Source organism: Pipistrellus hanaki (genome assembly GCF_964339955.1).
Source record: "Pipistrellus hanaki genome assembly, chromosome: 1".
NCBI lineage: Eukaryota > Metazoa > Chordata > Mammalia > Chiroptera > Vespertilionidae > Pipistrellus > Pipistrellus hanaki.
The window spans coordinates 137,732,521-137,753,963 of NC_140503.1; the positions used below are offsets into that span (position 1 = coordinate 137,732,521).

Consider the following 21,443-nt stretch of genomic DNA (forward strand, 5'->3'; position numbering starts at 1 on the left):
GTTTAAATCTAATGTAAAAAGGGTGAAAGAGTTGTATGCACAGAGTTGTAGGATCACAGAAACAAAATCTTGGCAAATTTTTAATTTTGAAGTGTCATTGATTTTTCTGCCACAGATTCCAGGATAACGTACCTTAAATAAGCTTGGTCTGACCCATGAAAGTGAAGAAAGAAAGAGGGGAGGAAGGCAAGGAAAGATACCAAGTGATGTTTCCTCTTTATTGTGTAATATATTCCTAACGCCAAAAGCATATGTCAGTATGATTTGGTGAGTAGTTTTTAATATTTCTCAGTTCTGGAGCTGTGATTATTCAATATTTTTTCACTTTTTGAGGAAACTCAAAAACTTTCCTTGAAAAACAGTGATGTTTTACAAGGATTTGTGGGAAAATGGTACTTAAAAGTGCCAGTGAATACACTTCTTTGTGTGCAGGCAATTTATCTATATGAACTAAATTTATTACATAAAAGTGAGATTTTATGAGGTAAAGCTTCACTAATTAGTAATTTATGAATATTGAAGAATAAATTGCTGAAATTTACTTTCCTGTTATAAAGAAAAGATTTAATAAACATGTTGGTTACAAAGAGATTAGAGAGAAATGGGAAAAATTTCTAATAGAAACATTTATTTACTTAGTTGATTTTCCATTTAATCTCGACTCTAATTCAGTTATTCAAGCAAATTCCTAAGAAACTCTGAGATGAAGTGATGTATGTATCTACACTAATAAAAGAGTAAGATGCAAATTGACTGTACCTTCATGACATCCACCAGCTAATCAGGAGTGAGTATGCTAATTAACCCAACAAAGATGGCAGGTTAATTTGCATATACAGGCACCAAGAAGCCAGGGGCTGGGCGGGACACTTGTGTCATTGCTATGGAGATGATGCAGGCATTCCACACTACCCCAGTGGCTCCATGCCTCTGAGCAGTGTGGGAAGGCAGAAAGGCAGCTCCAGCCAGAGCAAAGGTGGTGCCAGCAATCAGGGGAAGGAAAGCCCATTCTTGCATGAATCTTCGTGCATCAGGCCTCTAGTGTGTTGTGTGTGTGTGTGTGTGTGTGTGTGTGTGTATAAAACAATGCTACAAAATTACATTTATTTTTAAATAAAATGATACAATTGCCCCTGCATTTTTTTTTGGTGAGATACTAATTCATCCTTATCAATTAGTTCACGTAAGGTCCATTTTGTTTATGAGCCTCATACCAATTTATAGCCATTATGAGAAATATGATAGCAAAAAAAGTATACTTATGAACAATTATTTTTATTAAAATAATGCAGTCATGTGGTAAAAATTCTAGCAGAAGAGACTATGAATGAAAAACAATATTATTCTCTTTCTCCTAATTTCCCTTTGTTCCTCAGAGGCAGGCACCTCTAGTAATTTTATTTTTGTTCTTGTGACCGTAAAGATTATATTGGTTCTGCATTTCTGGATTTTCAATTCTAAATACTATCTGCTGACTCACACTGTTAAAATTCTGTGCTTTTCATTGTTTATGTGTGATATTAGTACTTTTAAATAAATTCTGAAACTTTATTTCTCACACTATCAAGTTCAGATGGCCCATCCTCACTTCCTGTTCATAAAATAGGAATGAGCCATTTACCTACCCTGATTTGTTTAGCTGCTTATTTGTGCATTTTCCCCCTGTATGATTTCTTTGATAAATTCCTTCCTTCGTACACATTTTTGTGGAATTCTCGATATTCTGAATACATCTTTCATTTTTTTTCCTTTCCTTTCTTATTTTTACTCTGTGTTCTTAGAAATTTCTTAAATTTATCTGACAACTCAACTGCCCTTTTCCCCTGATTTTTGCAATCTATTTTTATTGCTCAAGACATCTCTCTTGTCCTCAGTTTTCCCCGTTTCCAAGGGACACCCTTCTTGTTGTATGGATGTCATGCCTCCTCCGATCTCTCCAAGGTGGCTTGCCGGAAAATCCCTAACTACCCCCCGCCCCGCCCTGGGGGTGTGCTTCCTCTGCCTCCAAGCTCCCCCCCCCCACCCCACCCCCACTTCATGTTCAGTCTTTCTTTTCCATCTTGAGTAGGATTCTTATCTGAATAGCCTCACTGGGAATAAAATATTAGACTGAGTACCACGGAACCAGGCACAAATGTCCAGGTGAGCGAAATGGTCACTTTCTCCAGCAAGCTGTCACCCATACGGGAAGGCTGCCAGCCAGGTCCTTGGGCTGGTGCGCAGGAGCTGGCTGCTGGCGAGGGACCACTCGGTGCCACAAGGAAGGAGTTTTGCCTGTGAGGTAAACCTCCCATCAGACCCCTGACTGTCTCAGGCAGTTCCCCCAGTTCCTTCAGCCCAAGACTCTCCATTTTTCAGCCTAAGAGGTCGCTTCCTGTCAGGTGTCCTCTCCACTGACCCTCGCACCTGACAGTGCTGTTGAAGGTCTCTTTTCAGCCCAGGAGGACACCTGTGAAGGCCCATAGTCACAGGGGCCTAGAGGAGGAGGTTGCAGGGAGTGTGCCCCCTAATATTCCAGAACCTCTATCTTTCTACTTTCCCCCTTCTCCAATGACTGGTAATTAATTACTTAGGCCATAAAATCAAAAGCAGTGTCTTTTTGTTTATACCCAGTGGGGATGGATGGGGCAGAGGAATGGGAAAGTGAACTGGACAGGAAGCCCTGACCAGAAACCGTGAATGACTATGTGGGTTCCAAGGAACTGATCTTAGTAACTATTAAGCAGGAACGGAGACACATGAAGTGAGTGTGCTCAGATTCTCGAGGGCCATCCTCGAACCAGGAGTAGGATGCACAACTGATTTTAAATCTGTTAAAACCACAAAACACAAAATAGATATTACCCTGTGTCACATGGATGCTTACTTGTGCATACTAAATGTCCCTCTTTAAAATGAGTCTCTCTCTCTCTCTCTCTCTCTCTCTCTCTCTCTCTCTCTCTCTCACACACACACACACACACACACACACACACACACACACACACTTTCTGCTCATTTAGAGATAAATGGGAGTAGAGTCACCTTCCCTACACACCCCTGTGTCTACTCCGTCACCTTCCCTACACACCCCTGTGTGTACACTTGGTATCTTTCCTCTGTGTTGGGCTTTGGAAGTTCTCCAGGAAGAAGGGCTCTGGACACACCCCAGAAAGAGCCTGGGGCAGGGGACTGCCACCTGTGCCGCCCAGGTCAGGATCCCTCAGGGTGAAAGTGAGGAAGGAAGGAAGCATTAGCTCCCACTGAAGGTGAGAAGTCAGCTCCGGGGTCGTTCCTGAAGACGGTCCAATAAAAGGACAAGCCAGCCGTCTGCTGAGTCAGGAGAAGGAGAAGATGAGGGATGAGGGGCAAGGGGATGAGCACACACTCATTGCCTGTACTACCATATTAACCTAAGAGTGTTTTAAGTCAGCAATTAGATGGGCACCAGACACTGTGCCCAATCTGTCTCACAGAGAAAAGAAGAGACGAACCAGGAAGTCATCAGAGAAGTGTCCGTCAGAGAGATGGGATCAGAGCTGATGAGAGTCCCTCTTTGCACCCTTCAAACAGGTCCCCCAGCCTCCTTCCTACACATGGAGGATCTCAAGTGACCACTTGCCCAGAGGAAGCCTCCTCACTTAAAATATTCAGTTCATGAATTATGCATGAGCTCTGCTTCCCACTCTCATTATTTCTGGGTTCAGCTCCAGCCAGGCATCCTATCAGCCATGCTGCTTATCACTCACATCAGCTGCTGCATCCGTGTCCCTTTGATCTAAAAGAATGAGTTCCTAATGGGGCGAGTGTGCTCGGCCAGTCCACCATGGGAAGATAAGCAGAGTTAATTGCAGAGTTCCTGTCATCCTACTTTTGTGGGGGCAAGATGCTAAATATAACGCCACCATGCTTGAGTTTGGGAATACAAATGATAGTCAGCCTCCTTGGAAGCTCACCTGGCCACCTCCACCTTCTGGTGTATACCTTGTTCTGCCTGAAGTTCTCGCATTCGGAAGTTTATCAGTAATGGGACATACGATAACGGATCAGCAGCATCTTAAACAAAGTCCCATCTTATTAGTCTCACATGGCTAGCAGGCTGGCCACCGGCTGGGGGGCTGCTGGCTCCTGTCAGGCCCCTTGTGGTTTCACGTCTGTAATTCTCTTGGCTTTCTCTCCTCCTGTCCCAACGTGCTGCTGCCCCAGGTCCTGGTCAGAGCTTGGCTGAACCAGGAAGAGATGGGGGCTGGCCCGTACCCAGGGAAGCGGCTGATCCTGAGAGGTGCCTATCTCACGGCAGCCTCCACTCCCCGCCACTGGCTTGATAGTGAGCACCACCTGAGTCCTCAGCTCTGCTGGGAAGAGGGGAGACCGGTCTGTGGGATGGGAAGTAGGACTGCAGTGGGTCCGCCCCACACCTGACCCCAAAAGTGAAAATTTGAAAAGTTGAGTAAATTTGTTAGGAAAAGTGCATTAGATGCGTTATTATCATGTAGACAAAGTCAGCCCAATGGCTGAGATGTGATTGTTAACTTGTCTGTGTTGGCACCAGCACCTATGTTCAGCCCCCACCTCGCCCGCTTCCCTCAGGTACTGACAGTCAATGTGTGCTGGAGTGCACTGCCCAGAGGCCTCTGGGACAGCCATCAGCCCGCCACAGCCTCTGCTAAGTTTTCCCCCCATGCCCATCTCTCATCTTACCTACACCCACTGAGGTAGGGAGCTCAGTTCCAAGAGAGGACCACATCCAGCAGTCAGCCCCTCACTCGGGGTCAGGATGCATGAGTGAGTGTTTGTTAGTGTCCATCTCTCCTCTGTCTCTGCATCTCCTCGGTGCCCCTGAGCTGTAGGTCCCGGTCCCAGTCCAGGTCTGGGGGTGAGCAGCATGTCCTGTCCGTACCTGACAGGGCAGACTCAACCACGGTCACTGTCCCTCACTCCTCCTCAGGCTGCATCTACAAAGCAAGCCAAGTCATTCTGGAAGAGAAGGAGCAACCTTCAAACCATCCATTTCTTCGTGCAGCCCAGTGCAAGCGCTCCATCCCACCTTGGCCCCGTGTGGGCCTCAGAGCCATGGGCCACTCTCAGGCCTCATCAGGCCGCTGCCAAACTGCCCGGTGCCAACCCAACTGACAGGCTGGCAACCCCAGAGGAGGGGCCACTCCTGAAGGAAAGTAATGAGCAAGCAATTCTTTATTTGCTCTAACCACCGAGGGCCACTTAGAAACCCAGGGCTCGCGGCTCACTCACAAAACCCACCGGTGTCAGCACTTAGGACTCACTGTCGTTTAAAATACGAAGACAGCAAACAGCATGTCTCCACGGGCCCCCACACAGCCAGGTTTCTCTGCAGGCACCCCTGAATCTGGTGAACTCCACACTGGGCCGTTACATGTGTAAATGCTCAATGTCAACGAAACTGCTTCCAATGCTTAGCCAAAGCTTCTCCTGCAGGTAAAACCACCTGTCCCCAGACTGTCCCTACGGCATGGAACAGCCAGTGAAAGAGCGAAAACTGCACCTGCCTTTTCACATACCACACTCCTCGAGTCGCCTGACCCTGAATCACCTGGAAACATTGCTCAGAGGCTGGTTTTCAGGATCTCCCCAACTAGATTTTCATTCCAGAGTCTTAGGAATTCACGTTCATGGGGATCAGTGTCACATCACTGGTTCCTAACGCCTGCAAGAGATTCTTCAACCAGGCGAATTTAGCAAAGCACCCAACTCTAGCTTTCTGTCTCTCATGCCTGGAGCAGATCTCACTGCCGGTGAAGGCAGACCTAAAGGCTCTGGCCCCTCCTCCCAGGGTGGAGGCGCTGAGAGGGAAGGTGGTTGGTCCACGTACCACCCTCCATGGTCCTGGCATCAAGAGCCAGGCGCTGGCCATGCTCCACAAACACCTACCTAAGTAGGCATCTGAGATTATTCAGAAGCCCAAGTCAGAGGGACACCCTGCACTTAGCCAAACACAGCTCATTCATTGAGACCACGTCCCTCGGACAACTGGCCATTCAGGGATCTTTCAGCACCGTCTTTGGTTCCCAATTGCTTACAAGACTCGCCTTGACTTGTCCCATCCCCCATCCCCTCTGGAGCATCCGCTAACGTATCACAGCCTGCGTTGCACTGAGGTCCTTCTCTCTAGCGTGCCTGCCCGCTTTCCCAGCTGTCAGCCAAGCTGCCAAAGGGGGCCTTGGGATTGTAGTTTTTCATCCCCACTCCCTCCGATAAGCTGGGTGTTCAATGCACAGTGAGTGAATGACATAGATAGATATATGCCCTTGAGATGATAAGGTGGGAGCTCTCAGTGAGACTCGTGACTGATTTTTGGTTGCGCCTATCGCCCAGTGCCACGGTCAGATTTATTTTTAAGAAACTCTCCAGCGCGCTCTATTTACCAGCTGCTCCACACAATCCCTCTTGTTCTCAGATGAAGAACGCGAGCTTTATAGTCAATCTAAGTAATAAAAGCACATGTGGCCTTACTGTCATTCCAGCAATAGGAGTCACAGGAAAAGGCCTGGCTGCAGATAAGGGAGACAAATGTGATTACAGGGGAACTGCAGGGCATGCAGTACTAACAGCTAAAATGATGGCATTTTTATGATATTCGGAAAGGCACGTTAAACATGTGACACAATTTTCTTTAATCTTCAAAACCTTGATAGCACCCGTTTTATCCCCATTTTCCAGATGAGACAATGGATAAGGTCACTTGACCAAAGTCTCAAGCAAGTAGAGACATGGTTATCCGACCCCAACCTTGTGCCTGGAGGCAGTCAGACCCTGCTCACCTCATGGTCATATCGTCCTTCCTTCATTGGGCAACGCACACATAACTCACTTTCCTCCTAACATCCATCCGTTTGCAACATTTAGAGAGCAGAAGACCATTGGGACCTTCGGGCTGTGGAGACGGCCACGGATCAGGACCTGAGCAGGAGAAAACCTCCCCTGTCCCGATAAAAACACCTTCCTCCGTCCTGGTCCAGTCAGTCCCCCACAGGCCAGACCTGCCTGTGAGGCACTTTATTTGAAATTAATTAGGGGAAAATTAGAGAACATAAACAAAAACTTAGATGAGGAAGGAATAGATTCGCCGGAGAAGACTGAGAATCATAGGCTTTGAACAAATGATGACTAGAAGTGAAACTGCAGGGAGTACTGTGCAAATATTCAGAGGCTGCAAACCACCAGGGGCTGGGGACCTGAGTAAGGGGGTGGAACTGGAGGTCACTTGGGCTGACTACTGAGGAAGGCTTCCTCACACTGAGCTGACAGGTTGTGGAAGGGAAGTTGTGAGTCATTAAACCCAACAGGCACCGCTCTGGATAACAGGGAGTTGGAATTCATTCTACACCACACCCTCCGACTGTCTGCTTGGGGGATAAAGACCATTGTTTTCTGTCTCTAATTTCTATTGTTTTGATATTTGTTTCTCTGATGCTGGTTGCTATATAATTTTTTATTAATATTTTTTTTTATTGTTAATAGTATTACAGATATCTCCCATCCCCTCCCCTTACCTTTCCTCAGGTCTTCACTACCCTATTGCTCATGTCTATAGGCCATGCATATAAGTATATAAGGTCTTTCATTTGTCTCTTCTTATCCTCCCCTAACCCCACATTGAGATATGTCAGTCTATTCCATATTATACATTTTTTATAATCCTCACCCGAGGATATTTTTTCCATAGATTTTCAGAGAGAGTAGGAGTGAGAGAGAAAGACAGAGAGAAACATCAATGTGAGAGAAACACATCGATTGGTTGCCTCCTGCATGAGCCCTGACCAGGATCCGTGTCATGGAGAGCCTGCAACCGAAGTATGACCTATGTGCCCTTGATCAGAATCAAACCCAGGACGCTTTGGTCCGCAGGCCGATGCTCTATCCACTTAGCCAAACTGGCTAGGGCTCATATTGTACTTTTGAAAAAGAAAGCAGTTTGGCAGCGGCCTGGTGAGGTCAGAAAGTGGCCCACTGCTTCCAAGCTTCCAATGGGCCAAGGTCGGATAGAAAGCTTGCACAGGGCCACACAGGAAAAAAATAGATGGTTTTAGTACTACTCCTTCTCTTCCCTTTCAAAATGACTTTTATGCTTTGGGTCTTACTTAAATAGATCCTAAAAACCCCAAAACACCCATCAGAAAGAATACATGCACCCCTATGTCCATAGCAGTGTTATTTACAATATCTAAGATTTAGAAACAGCCTCTAAGTGCCCATCAGTAGATGAGTGGATAAAAAAAAAAAGCTGTGGTACATCTACACAATGGAATACTGTAGAAAAAGAAGGATCTCTTACCCTTTGGAACAGCATAGAGGGACCTGAAGACTATTGTGCCAAGTGAAATAAACCAATCTGAGAAAGACAAATATCACATGATCTCACTTATTTGCAGTTGCTATGTCTTTCCCTCAGTTTTAGGGGACGTGGGCTTAGGTATCAGGGAAAAATGAAGGTCCCCATGCCACCTGCCGTGCTGTGAGTAATGATGGCCCTTAGCTCTGGCCTAGGAACTCATGTCTTCCTCCTGCATCCATGAGATGATAAGAGGCTGACTTGACAACTGATGGGTATGGTAGAGTCCCTGGCGCTGACAGATACCCTCCCAGAGTCTTGACACTTGTGCAAGAAATACATGTGTTATTCTCTTCCATCTTTTAACACGAAAGGTAGGCTATTACACATGTTGCTCTACAACTTGCTTTTTCCACATAATAATAATAATATATCTTAGAAATCTTACCACATCTTTACAGAAGGTCTCTGCCCTGTCTTACAGCCCACAAACCCAGGGGACAGATGTCTATACATTAACCAGTCCCTATGGATGGGCATTCAGGTCATTTGTATTATCCACTATCACAAACGTTGCTGAGGCAAACAGCTTTGTACAAACATCATTTTTACATGTGCAGGTATATGGGTAAGATAAACTCCAAGAAAGAGAATTGCTGGGTCAACGGGTGTATTCATTTGTAATCTGATATTGTTCCATTATCCTTCAAATGTGCTTTACCCATTTAGATTCCCCCCAGCTAGTTACAAGGAGACGATTCCCCACAGCTATTTCAACTGCACATTGATAAACTTCCGTATGCTTACCAACCTGAGAGATGAAGAATTATATCTCACTAGAGGCCCGGTGCACAAAATCCGTGCATGGGGTAGGGGGGATGTTTCTCAGCCCAGCCTGCACCCTCTCCAATCTGGGACCCCTCAAGGGATGTCCAACCAGGATCAGGCCTAAATGGGCAGTTGGACATCTCTCTCACAATCCAGGACTGCTGGCTCCCAACTGCTCACCTGCCTGCCTTCCTGATTGCCCCTAACCACTTCTGCCTGCCAGCCTAATCACCCCCTAACCACTCTCCTGCCAGCCTGTTTGCTTCTAAATACCCTCCCATGCAGGCCTGGTCACCCCCAACTGCCCTTCCCTACAGGCCTGGTCTCCCCCAACTGCTCTCTCTTGTGGGCCTGGGTCCCCCCCGCAACTGCCCTTCCCTGCAGGCCCAGACACCCCCAACTTCCCTCCTCTGCTGGCCTGGTCACCCCTAACTGCCCTCCCCTGCTGGCCTGATCTCCCACAACTGCCCTTCCTTTCAGGCCTGGTTCCTCCCAACTGCCCTTCCCTGATGGCCATCTTGTGGCAGCCATCTTGTGTCCACATAGGGGCAGGATCTTTGACCACATGGGGGCAGCCATCTTGTGTGTTGGAGTGATGGTCAATCTGCATATTACTCTTTTATTAGATAGGATAGAGGCCTGGTGCATGGGTGGGGGCCAGTTGGTTTACCCTGAAGGATGTCCCAGCCATCTTGACCACATGGGGCAGCCATCTTGTATGTTGGAGTGATGGTCAATCTGCATATTACCTCACTGGTGGGTGTGGCTTGTGGGCGTGGCTTGTGGTGTAGCAGAGTGATGGTTAATTTGCATGTTGCTCTTTTATTAGATAGGATTGCATTTTTAACTTAATTATATATATATTTTTTTGTTTTATCAGAAGTTTAATATTTTTACATATATTTAAGGACCATTTTATATTTTCTTTTTGTGACCTATTTTTACATAGCTTTTTCCCATTATTCTATTGAGGTATTTTTTTTTCTAAATGTTTTTTATATATTTGAGAGAGAGTGCTTTTTTTTATATAAAGTGCAAGGTTTCCCAGTTTTCAATTGTCTTTTTACTTCCTTTAAGATATTTGTCCATTCGGAGATTTTCTTTTTATGCATTTGAATATTTATAATTTTTACTGCTTTAGGACTTTGAATTATAATTAGAAAGGTCTTTCACCCACCAAATTTGTAAAGAAATTATCCCATGTTTTCTTCTACTATAGTGACAACTTTTTTTTTTAATCACCTACCCAAAGTCCGTTACATTAAGGCCACGCTTGGTGTTGTACATTCTGTAGGTTTAGGCAGATGAATAACGGTGAGTATCCACCACTGGAGTACCACACGGAGTATCCACCACTGGAGTATCACACGGAGTATCCACCACTGGAGTATCACACAGAGTATCCACCACTGGAGTATCACACGGAGTGGCTTCCCGCCCTGAAGTCCTCTGTGCTCCCCTGTGCACCTCCTGCCTCACGCCTGACTACCACTGATCACTTCACTCTCCCGAGTTTTGCCTTCTCCAAAATGTCATAGAGTTAGAATCATACAGTATGTAGCCTTTTCAGATTGGCTTCTTTCACTTAGCAACATGCGTTTAAGGTTCCTCTGTGTCTTTTCATGGCTTGATAGCTCATTTCTTTTTCATGCTGAACAATATTTTATTGGCTGAATATATCACCGTTTATCCATTCACCCATTGCAGGACGTCTTGGTTGCATCCGAGTTTTGGTAATTATGAACAAACTGCCCTTACCCACCGGGCATAGTTCTTCGTTTTTTGCATCTAAATCTTTGAGCCACTGGGCTTTACCCTGGGACATGGTATAAGGTGATGATGCAACTTTATCTGGTGGCACTTTAGTTATTAGACAGCATTAAGGGAAGAGCATCTCTGCCCCTCAGGTTGCGATGTAGTAACTTTACCCCACACTAGATTCTGCAGGAGTTTGCATGAATTTCGCTGCTTCTTTCCCCTTGACTTGTCACTGAGCCTTTATCACCTGCTTGATGTGTACTAGCATCAGTCCTCTTCTTCAGAATTCCCTGGGTGACCCATTAGAATCAGCTTGTGTGGCTCAGAAACAAACAAAACACCATACTCAGAAACAAAGCCCATGATGCTGCTCCTATTGAAGTCACCCTAACCCTATTGTCACTTCAGAGAGGACCCAGGGGGCAAGTCTTCCGGTCGTCTTCCGGTCCAGGAATGTGGCCTGTCTTCTGTGTGAGTTTTATTGGTATCTTTCCATCAGGTTTTAATGTTTTATTCATTATGGTTCTTGCTCGTTTATTGTTAAACTTCTTCCTATTACCTTCTTTGCTGCCGCTGTAAGTGGAGTCGTTTCTCCTTTCTGGTTTCTCGCTAGCTGTGGTGTGATATGAAAGCTATTGATTTCTGTATATTAACTTGCCCTGCCACCTCACTGACTCCCTTACTGTTTCCAGCAGTATTTCAACTGCATTCTCTGGAGGTTTCCACACGTACAATCACAGTGTGGTCAGTGAGCGTGTTACCAGATCCTTTGCAATTATCGTACCTCGAATTTCTCTTGTTGTGTTGGCTAATAGCTTCAGGAGATGTTAAGTAATGGAGTTAAAGTGGGCATTCTGGTCATGTTCCTGAGCGCAGGAGAAAGCTGTCTAGTGTTTCCCATTAAACATGAGGCAAGGGGTATGTGTGGATGTGCGCGCATGAGCCATCCTACATAAAATATATGTGCCTGTGCCCATATATGTATATGTATGTGTGTGTGTGTGTGTATAAATTATATGTGTGTGTTACCTCTATATATGTGTGTTATTTATATACCTCTTGTGTGGCAAAAGTAGGTTTACAGTTATGAGTATGCATAACACGTAGTTTATTCTTGTATTATTATCTAGTAGAAGCTCAGTACACGAAATTCATGCATGGGGACAGGGAGGGGAGGGTTGTCCCTCAGCCCAGCCTGCACCCTCTCCAATCTGGGACCCCTCGAGGGATGTCTAACTGCCCGTTTAGGCCTGATCCTGGTGGGCAGTCGGACATCCCTCTCACAATACAGGACTGCTGGCTCCCAAATGCTCTCCTGCCTGCCTTCCTGATTGCCCCTGACTGCTTCTGCCTGCTATCCTGATCACCCCATAAGCACTCCCATGCCAGCCTGATTGATGCCTAACTGCTCCCCTGCCAGCCTGTTTGCCCCCAACTTCCCTCCTCTGCCAGCCTGGTGACCCCTAACTGCCCTCCCCTGCAGGGTTGATCGCCTTCAACTACCCTCCCTTGCAGGCCTGGTGCCTCCCAACTGCCCTCCCCTACTTGCCTGATCATCCACAACTGCCCTCCCTTGCAAGCCTGGTACCTCCCAACTGCCTCCCCTGCTGGCCATCTTGTGGTGGCCATCTTGTGTCCACATTGGGTCAGCCATCTTTGACCACATGGGGGCAGCCATCTTGTGTGTTGGAGTGATGGTCAATCTGCATATTACTCTTTTATTAGATAAGATAAAGGCCTGGTGCACAGGTAGGGGCCAGCTGGTTTGCCCTAAAGGGTGTCCCAGATCAGGGTTGGGTTCCCTTGGGGCATGGGCAGCCTGAGCAAGGGGCCTGTGGTGGTTTACAGGCCAACCCCGCACCCCAGCAACCCAAGCAGAAGCCTGGTATCTGGAATTTATTTACCTTCTACAATTGAAACTTTGTAGCCTGGAGTGGAGCCAAGCCTCCTGCTTGCTCCATGGCTGCTGCCATTTCTGTTTGGATTTGTTTACCTTCTATAATTAAAACTTTGTAGTCTGGAGTGGAAACCTAGGCCAGCCAGGGCTACAGAAGCTTGGCTTCCTCTATTGCCAGGAAACGCAAGCCTCTCTCTTGCTCTCTGTGGCAGCAGCCATCTTGGTTGGGTTTAATTTGCATACTCGCTCTGATTGGCTGGTGGGCATGGCTTGTGGGTGTGGCTTGTGGAGCAGAGTGATGGTTAATTTGCATATTACTCTTTTATTAGGTAGGATTATTATATTACTTCACATATGAACAGTTGTAAAATTACATTTGCCCCACCCTGTATATATAGATGTTGGTGTGTATATATAAAAAAATCACACTGGAAAACAATCATATATTCTATTTATTGTGTTTTTATCAAAAGTAGTTGTTGGATTTTGTAAGGTGCTTTCTTACTGGTTATAATCATATTTTTGTATTACATTACATTTTTAATATAATCTATTTTTGCATTTCAGAATAAACCTAGCTGACAGTGGTTACAGCATTGCTTCTTTTTTTTTCCTCTGTTGCTTGGTGGTCAATATTTTGTTTAAAATTTTAATATCCATAACTGAGGCCATCTGTAGTTTTCTTCCTTCTTTAGTCTCACTCTAAACAAGATAATATGGGCATTCTACAATAAAACAATTAAAAAGTTTTCCTCATCTTCATATGCTCTGAGACACATCAAGTGGCCTTGAAATCGTCTGCTACTTCAATGCTGATAGAAATCTCCCACAAAGTAATGGCTTGATGCTTTGGGGGTGGAGGGGAGCTCTGATCACTTGTTATACTTATTCTATACAAATCAATGTGTTTATATTTTCTGTGACCATTCTTCGTGTTGTCAGCATAAGAGTTTTACTCTCAATAGCCATTTTATCGGAAGAGGAATAACCACTAACCTCTGTATGCCGAGTATGCTTCTACACCAACTTGAGTTTCATTGGTTGTAGCTGAGCTATAGCAACAAGCTGTATAAATTCCACTCCCAGCTCCTCACTGACCCAGCCCCTCTCCTCCTGGGTGGGAGCCGGCAGTAGCTTCCCCCACAGCCGGTGCCTCTGTGGTGCCCTGCACATTCCTATTTTCTATCGGACCAGCTGAAACTAAAGCAAGTGACACCTCCTCTTTGCCTGGCTTCATCCCCATCCTAGCCTGTCACCATGATTGTCTTCCAGGTTCCTCCTGAGGAAACCCTCTCAATAAATCACTGCCCAGGAACCGCTGACTCGGACTCTGCTTTCAGGAAGCCTGTGTGGGCAGCCCCACTCCCCCACCCCCCACCCCCTTCTCCAGTTCTAGTGACATTCTGTGCGCAGCACTTACTGATATTTATCACACAATAACTTACCTGTAGACATGTCTGTCTCTGTGTCATTTCCCTAAGTTCATGACAAACCCTCTGAAGGATGGGACAGTGTCTTAGCCTCCCCCCTGCCCCCCCCCCCCAGTGTCTCCTGCTCCTCGGGTGGGCTGGCACCCAGGAGGCTGGTTAGCGGAGAGGGAAAGAACGAACAGCGCATTTCTTTGGGCACAGAATTGTCAGGACTGTGGCACCGCCTGGAGTGAAGCGGAGTGCGGACTAATGAGGGGTGAAGGGGAAGCTGTTTCTGTTCCCAGTGGCTCTGATTTCCCCAGAACCCAAAGGGGAGAAGCGGACCAGCCCCAGAGGAGACGGGGCCAGGTCTCCCAACCTTGTCTGTTGAGAAGTTATGTAGCAGGTGCACCAGACATCTGCATGCTGGAAAAACTCAGGAAATAGTTATAAATGTTCGTTTCCATTGCTCTGAACACCTGCCTACATGAATCTGGGATCTGTAAAATGAGTTCTCTGTCAAAATGGCTGCTCACTGGCTAGTTCTCCACAGTGCCACTGGGTAAGCATTTCAGTTAGAACGTGGCTCCTCTGGGGTGAGGTATCGTGGACAAACGTCTTTCCAGTCCACCCAGGGAGCCACGGCCATAGGGCCGGGCCCTGTGGAAAGGGGAGCAGCTGTGTTTTGAGCTCCTTCTAAGCGTGTTGGCTGGTCCTGGGGAAGATTCCACAAGGGGGTGGTTGTATTCTGTTTCCACTTCTCTTAAAGCAGCGTAGCTCATGGTTGCTGACCAAGACGTAGGGAGGCAAATGTCCAGTTGCTTCCTGAGGTCTCCATGTGGCCAGACCTCAGCAGAGAGGGGTCAGTACTGACCAACCCCAGCCCATACCTGGGCGGTTTTCAGAGCCACAGAAATGGAGACCGAGGAAGGAGGGACCTGGACAGACAGGAAGCGACACTGTGCAGCTCTGGTCCATCTGCCTGGCGGTCTCACCGCACACACGGTGGGCCAGCCCCTGACACAACCAGGAGAGCGACTTCAGCTCAGTCCGCCCTCTTCTCCCCATCCTGCCTTCGCCCACCTGCAATGCTCATGGGCCCTCTCTTCACTCCGCTCCGTCTCTACGGAAAGAGCCAGGCCGGATGGAGTGGGAATGGCCGGGAGCTTGTAAGCTTTTGAACTAAGCTCTCAGAGTAGAACTTTCAGCTGAGCAACATGCACGTGTGAGGAATTTGTTAGCTGCCCAGCTCTGTCTGGCATTTGGAGAAGTAAATTTCATTAGACACAGAAGGTTCCCTCCAGCATGTGCTTGGTCTGCAGGACTCATGGAGTGGGCCCAGCAGGCCGCAGACGTTGTTAAAAGGTGCGACTGGCTAAAGAGAGCCTGACCCCATTCTCTTGACATCAGGTGGCAGCACCAGAAAATAGAATCTGTTGCTCACTCCTGTTGCCCCAGGCAATCCATCTAATTACATGGACGTGCCCCGGCCGGTTTGGTTCAGTGGATAAAGTGTCAGCCTGCACACCAAAGGGTCTCGGGTTCGATTCCTGGTCAAGGGCTGGTACCTTGGTTGCATGTTCACTCCCAAGCCCTGAAAGGGCACATGCAGGAGGCAATCAATCCATGTGTCTCTCTCACATTGATCTCTCTCTCTCTCTCTCTCTCTCTCTCTCTCTCTCTCTCTCCCTCTCCCCCCAGACACTCTCTCTCCATGGGGTCTCAAGTTTGCACAGGAAAGTTGCCTGGAGCCCTGGGCGGCCTCAGAGGCAAACACTCACTGGGATAGTGGCCAGGATGCAGGGAGGCCAGGCAGGGCTGTTCTCTCGGAATTTGCTCCTGCCTTGTCTCCACCCCCAACTTGTGCACAGCATGCTCCCATCAGCAAGTCTTTCCATTAGGATGCAATTCTCAGCCCACAGGACCAGGGGGCGGTGGTGGCAGGATTTCTGGAGTCACTGGGCAATCACATCGTATGTGGCCAGGCTGGGGGCTCTGCACTCTTTGGAATCGCAACCTGAAACCCAGCAGCCCGCCAGCTTCCTCTCCCTCAGATAGAGGGTTGCAGTGCCCTGTATCACTTGTTTGGTGGCTGGTCACCACACTGACTCCTCCGCCTTCTCTGCCCAGGACCCTGTCCATCAGATAGAGACCCCTCGGGTGCCCCTGCTGATCCTGGTTTGAGAAGAGTTCTGGGAATGAGCCCTTCAGCTGGCGGTGCCGTCCTAAAACTAGGTGGGCACAGGGCACCCAGCACCTGCTGTAGCCTCACCAAGCCCCACCTCCCAGCAGCTGGGCAGTGCGCTGTCCGCTGTTCGAGATCTTGTACAGTGAACGTGGAGGCTAGCCGCTTAGAGATCTCAAAGCCCAGGGCGGTGGCCCCTGGATGGGCTGAGGTCGGGGGGGCGGGGACGGAGGAAGCAGAGTCACCCCATGGAGCAGGCAGCTGATCCGCATTCTGACTGACGCCTTCTCTGCCCCCAGGCCTGGATGTCCGGCAAGCTCAGGTTGTCGTCCTGTCCTCAGGGACCAAGTGCATCAGCGGCGAGTACATCAGTGACCAGGGCCTGGTGGTCAACGACTGCCACGCGGAGACGGTGGCCCGGAGGGCGCTGCTCCACTTCCTGTACGCGCAGCTGGAGCTGCACCTCAGGTGAGGCCGGTCCGAGGGCCTGTGCGCTGGGTGTGAGCCCGGGCTGGTGGCCAAGGCCAGCTCCGGGGTTAGTCCCTGTACCAGGCACGGTGGATGGCTGCTCCTCCTACACACGTTTTACCAGATGGGTGGTCCTTCAAGCACCAGCAACGTTGCCGTACAGGATGGTCAGATGTTGAAATTGCAGACACCTCCCCCGGGATTCTCGGGCCTCCTTCCAGGAAGCCCCTGCTTGCCCGTGGGTGACCGTGACTGTAGCACACAATCTGCAAGGTGCACATCCCCCCACACATATGCCCACACATAGGAACATGCCTTGTCACACACCCATTCCATCTGATGACATTTTCTATTAAAACGTTCAGGGTGTCTTAGCTCAGGCGGCACCACAGCCTGGGGCCTTAGTCACTGATGCTCAGAAGGAGGCTGGTCGTCCAGGGTCAAGGTGCCAGCAGCCCCCGTGTCTGCCGTCTATAAACCCTCTTCCTGGCTTACAGACAGTGTCTTCTCGCTGAGTCGGCACACGGAGGGGTGAGGAAGCTCTCTGGGTCTCCTTTAGAAGGGCGCTGATCCCATTATGGCTAAGACCCCACCTTCACGACCTAATCTCCTCCCAGAGGCCCACCTCCTAGTGTCAGCAAATGAGTTTGAGTTTGAGGGACACACACGTTGAGTGCATGGCAGAGGGTCCCTAGACAACAGCACAGCACACTGCTATCAAGCCACAGGCAGCTGGTGCAATGCTCTCCTCATGGGAGCTGAGTGTGCAGGATCAAGGGCACTGTTCAGAAAGAGGGTGAGGGCCATGGCCACCCCAATGCTCCCTGTGCTGCCATTCAGGTGACTCACCCTCTGAACTCCACACACAAGGAGATAGTGGGAACTGCAGGCTATCAGGAGGGGGGGGGCGGGGACAGCCCCAGTGGGTTTAAGGGAAGGCAGTACTCATCCCACCGCCACCTCCCAGTTGCTCATCTCAGAACTAGCCTTGCATTTTACGAAGAAAGAAAACCTCACAGAAAAGCCGTCTCTGGGAGATGGCGCTGTCCCTTCTGGAAGCAGAGTGGTGGCCAGGGAGCTGAGGGAGGGGACGGTGCGTGTTACCCAGAGCAACGCCCCGCTCCCTGGCCCACTGCGTCCCAGACGTGCCCGTGACGCCCAGCCCCATTTTGACCAAGTCGTGCCCACTTCAAAGGGGGCCGCTTCCAGTATGTCCAGGACTTTCACCCGAAACCCGCAGCACAGCTAGGTTGTGCACCTCCAGCTGCCGTGTCTGTCTCCTACTCTGACAATTTCTCAGCCAAGGACACTTCTTCAAGGCGAGGATTTCTCCTGCAAGACTAGCTGCTTCCCCTCCATTGCCGGGCTGCGAGACAACCTGCCCTTTGGCTTCCCTTCCCCAGGTCTCATCCCACCCCGGGCCACGGGCTCAAACGCCACCAGACAAGCCCAGGCCAACTTCCCATGTCCCCGCCAGCAGCTCTGAGTGCACCTGAAACATCGGCCAGGTTCAACCCCAGCCATCCCCTGCACCCCACAGCCCCAGAGTGCCCCACCTCCCAGACCTTGAGCCCGGGCACCACGATGGAAGTGGCCGGTGGTGGGCCTTAGATGCTGTCTCCTGCCTGCTGCTCTCCTGAGCGTGGCTTCAGGGGCTGTTCTAAAAGAAGGTTCTGCCAGACCCTGAGGAGGGTGCACCCAGGTTGGGATGTCCACTGTTCTGGTCAGCCTACTGGGGCTGCCAGGATGCCCTGAACTGTACTCTCCACAAAACAGAGGAGGAGAACTGCAGGTGACATGAGCCTGCACCCAGCTGTTTGATCACCGTGACTTCATGGCTATGTGTTTGTCAGAAATGCTTCTTCCTGCCTCTCCAGCTGTTCTGCATCCTTGAAGACGGCATTTCTCCAAGCCACGGATTTGGGGCACCAGGCACAGGGAGTGACTCCTGCGTGCTGCTGGCACGCGCAGCAGCCACACAGGGGCAGGAAGGCCAGAGACACGCTGGGCTGGCCCGGGGAAGCGATGCCTGACCCGGGGCAGTGAGCTGCAGCCTTACCGTGGAAGTGGCCGGAGCTGAACGTGGGGGACAGAGCGGCAAATCTCTCCAAACATGGGGAAGGGTTTCTCCTAAATCTCCAAGAGCTCCAGCAGGAATATTTCCAAACATTCCTAACTTTTCTGTGTCACTGGAGGCACAGGGCCCACACGGACCTTGGGCTGGCTGCTTTGGCAGGGGTTCAGCCCACCCCACCCCTGGGGGGAGGGTTAAGCAAAGGTTGAAGAAAGCCAACAAAAGGCAGTGAGGAGTCATGAACAGTCACCCAGAAGACCAGGCTCTGTGTTTGCTCCAAGGTTGGGGGTGGCATTTTAGAGAGGGTGAGGGGCCTGGCCATGGAAGGAGCAGAGGCAAGCAAGCAGAAGGCTGGTGGGGTGCCTCCAGGGCTTCCTGGGGAGAGAATGTCTGTTCTGCTGCCTGTGTGAGCTCAGATCCCGCAGAAGAGAATCCTTCACCAATGGGGCAGGACGTGTGAAAGCAGCCAGAGTGGCAGAAAGCAGGGAGGCTGTGCCCATGAGACTGGGCAGGAAGCAGGGTGCCTTTACCAGTGAGAGTGGGGTCTTGGGGGACAGCAGCCAGATCGGCTCAGCACCAAGTGGGGCCTCAACACCTAGGGGATCAGGGGTGTGATGACTGTGGGAGACAAACAGGGCAGAGGGCGTGCCCTCAAAGGCTGCAGCCCTCGGAGTTGGAGCACCCCCCTGGCCGTGGCTAGATGCAGAGCAAGCGGGTTCGTGCACTGGGTTCCTCAATGGCTGGCAGCTAAGCTCTGCCTCCTTCAAAGTTCCCTTCTCCTGTGTATACAGAAACATGGTGCCCATGGAGGCCATGCAAAAACCGCCGTGCCCGCAAGACACTGACTTCGCAGGCTCACACACACATACCCAGACCCGGGCTGACAGTGAATCCGCAGGCTCACACACATACCCAACAGAGCGGGGCTTGGGGAAAGATCAGCCCGGATGTGAATGTTGTGGGAGGCAGACAGGACGGGTTTCCACTGTGTGTGCCTTCACATGGTTTGCCGTATTCTAGAAGTTTCCATGCAAGGGTGACAAGGAAAAAACGGGGGAATAACAACAAAATAGGACAAAAGCACCCCCAAACGGGACGTGTCCATCTGCTCCACAGTCTGACTCGGCCTCTTTCTGCCCCCAGCAAGCGGCGGGAGGACTGGGAGCGCTCCATATTCATGCGGCTCAAGGATGGCGGCTACCGGCTGAGGGACAACACCCTGTTCCACCTGTACGTGAGCACGTCCCCCTGCGGAGACGCGCGCCTCCACTCGCCCTACGAAATCACCAAGGACCGTAAGCAACGCCGTTTTATCTTTTTCACCAGCCCGTGCTCTCCTGGGCCGGGGACTTGGTCCCAGGCTCTCTGTGCCCAGACCCCGCGCGTGTGGTGTGGCCCGGCCCTGAGACGCTGGACACAGGTGGCGTCTGCCCTCCTGTGTAGTCATCGCTCTCAAAGATCAGTCTGAGACCCCCAATCACGGGAGAAGAGTGATGCGAAATCTAAAGTTAGCTCTCTCATTGCATGGGATTTCACGGAGTGGCAGCACACCCACGCTGCTTTGTTTGCCTTCTTTGCATCTTTGGGAGAATAAAACTCAGTTGTTTAGCAAAGCTTGGTGCCAGGCAGCAAAGACACCTCCCCAGGGTAGCTGGCATCGCCCACAGAGTTCGTGCTGACCCTCTCTTGAGACCTGCCCTCTGGGGGCTCCTCAGAGCAGGTGCCCGCAGGCCCACTCACCTCCACCACCACGGAGGGCACTGCGTTCCAGAGCGGAGGACACAGGGGATCTTCGTGTGGGTCTGAGGGTCAATGTCTCCCCGTGTAATCAAATGTGTGCAGCTAGGAGTCTATGACTGATAGTGTGTGTGTGTGTATATATTGTGCACACACACATGCATGCACATGCATGCACACCCTCCCAGAAACTGCATGAGGCAGCTCTCCTGACGTAGGCCATCCATTCAATGTCTGTGTGCGGTGAGGGATCCGCTCCTAGTGAATGGTGGAGACTCTGTTCCACCTGTGGGTGAACCGACCTTCATGACCTCATCTGAACCAAAGTACCTCCCCAAGACCCCTCCTCCTAACACCATCTCCTTGGGGGTTAGGGCTTCCACATGAAAACTGGAGGAGCACAAATATTTTGTCCATACAACACCCCTAAGGAAAGTAAGTGGAAGAGCCAAGTCTAATGAGAAGCAAGAGAGAGGAATCCACTAAGTCCCCGGGGCCTTTCCAGGTGCTGCCCCGGCGTGAGAGGTTGGCGTGGGCCTGGGCCTCCGTGGTGGACGCAGCCCTGCCTCCGAGGAGAGAGTTCTTCTGGCCACAGCCCACTGGAGTCACACCGGGGTTCCTTCACTCCCACGCCAGCTCAGAAAGAGAAAGAGGGGGAAATAACACAAAGTCATTCATTTTTCTTGAGAGGTTCATCAGACCAAGTCTGCAAGACCCCAGCATCACACACACACACACACACACACACACACACACACAACTCTATGAAATGTAGTCCATTTAGCTACTGAAATTATCTT

General features: G+C 49.8%; 1 protein-coding gene across 1 annotated transcript in view; it reads left to right on the plus strand.

Annotated features, from left to right (window-relative positions):
* ADARB2 (adenosine deaminase RNA specific B2 (inactive)) overlaps nt 1–21,443 on the plus strand; it is a 404,866-nt gene that overhangs the window by 350,732 nt on the left and 32,691 nt on the right. Inside the window, exons 5-6 of the mRNA XM_084872338.1 lie at nt 16,664–16,832; nt 20,050–20,201. Of these exons, the coding sequence (XP_084728464.1) occupies nt 16,664–16,832; nt 20,050–20,201 (321 nt within the window). The remainder of the gene's footprint in view (nt 1–16,663; nt 16,833–20,049; nt 20,202–21,443) is intronic.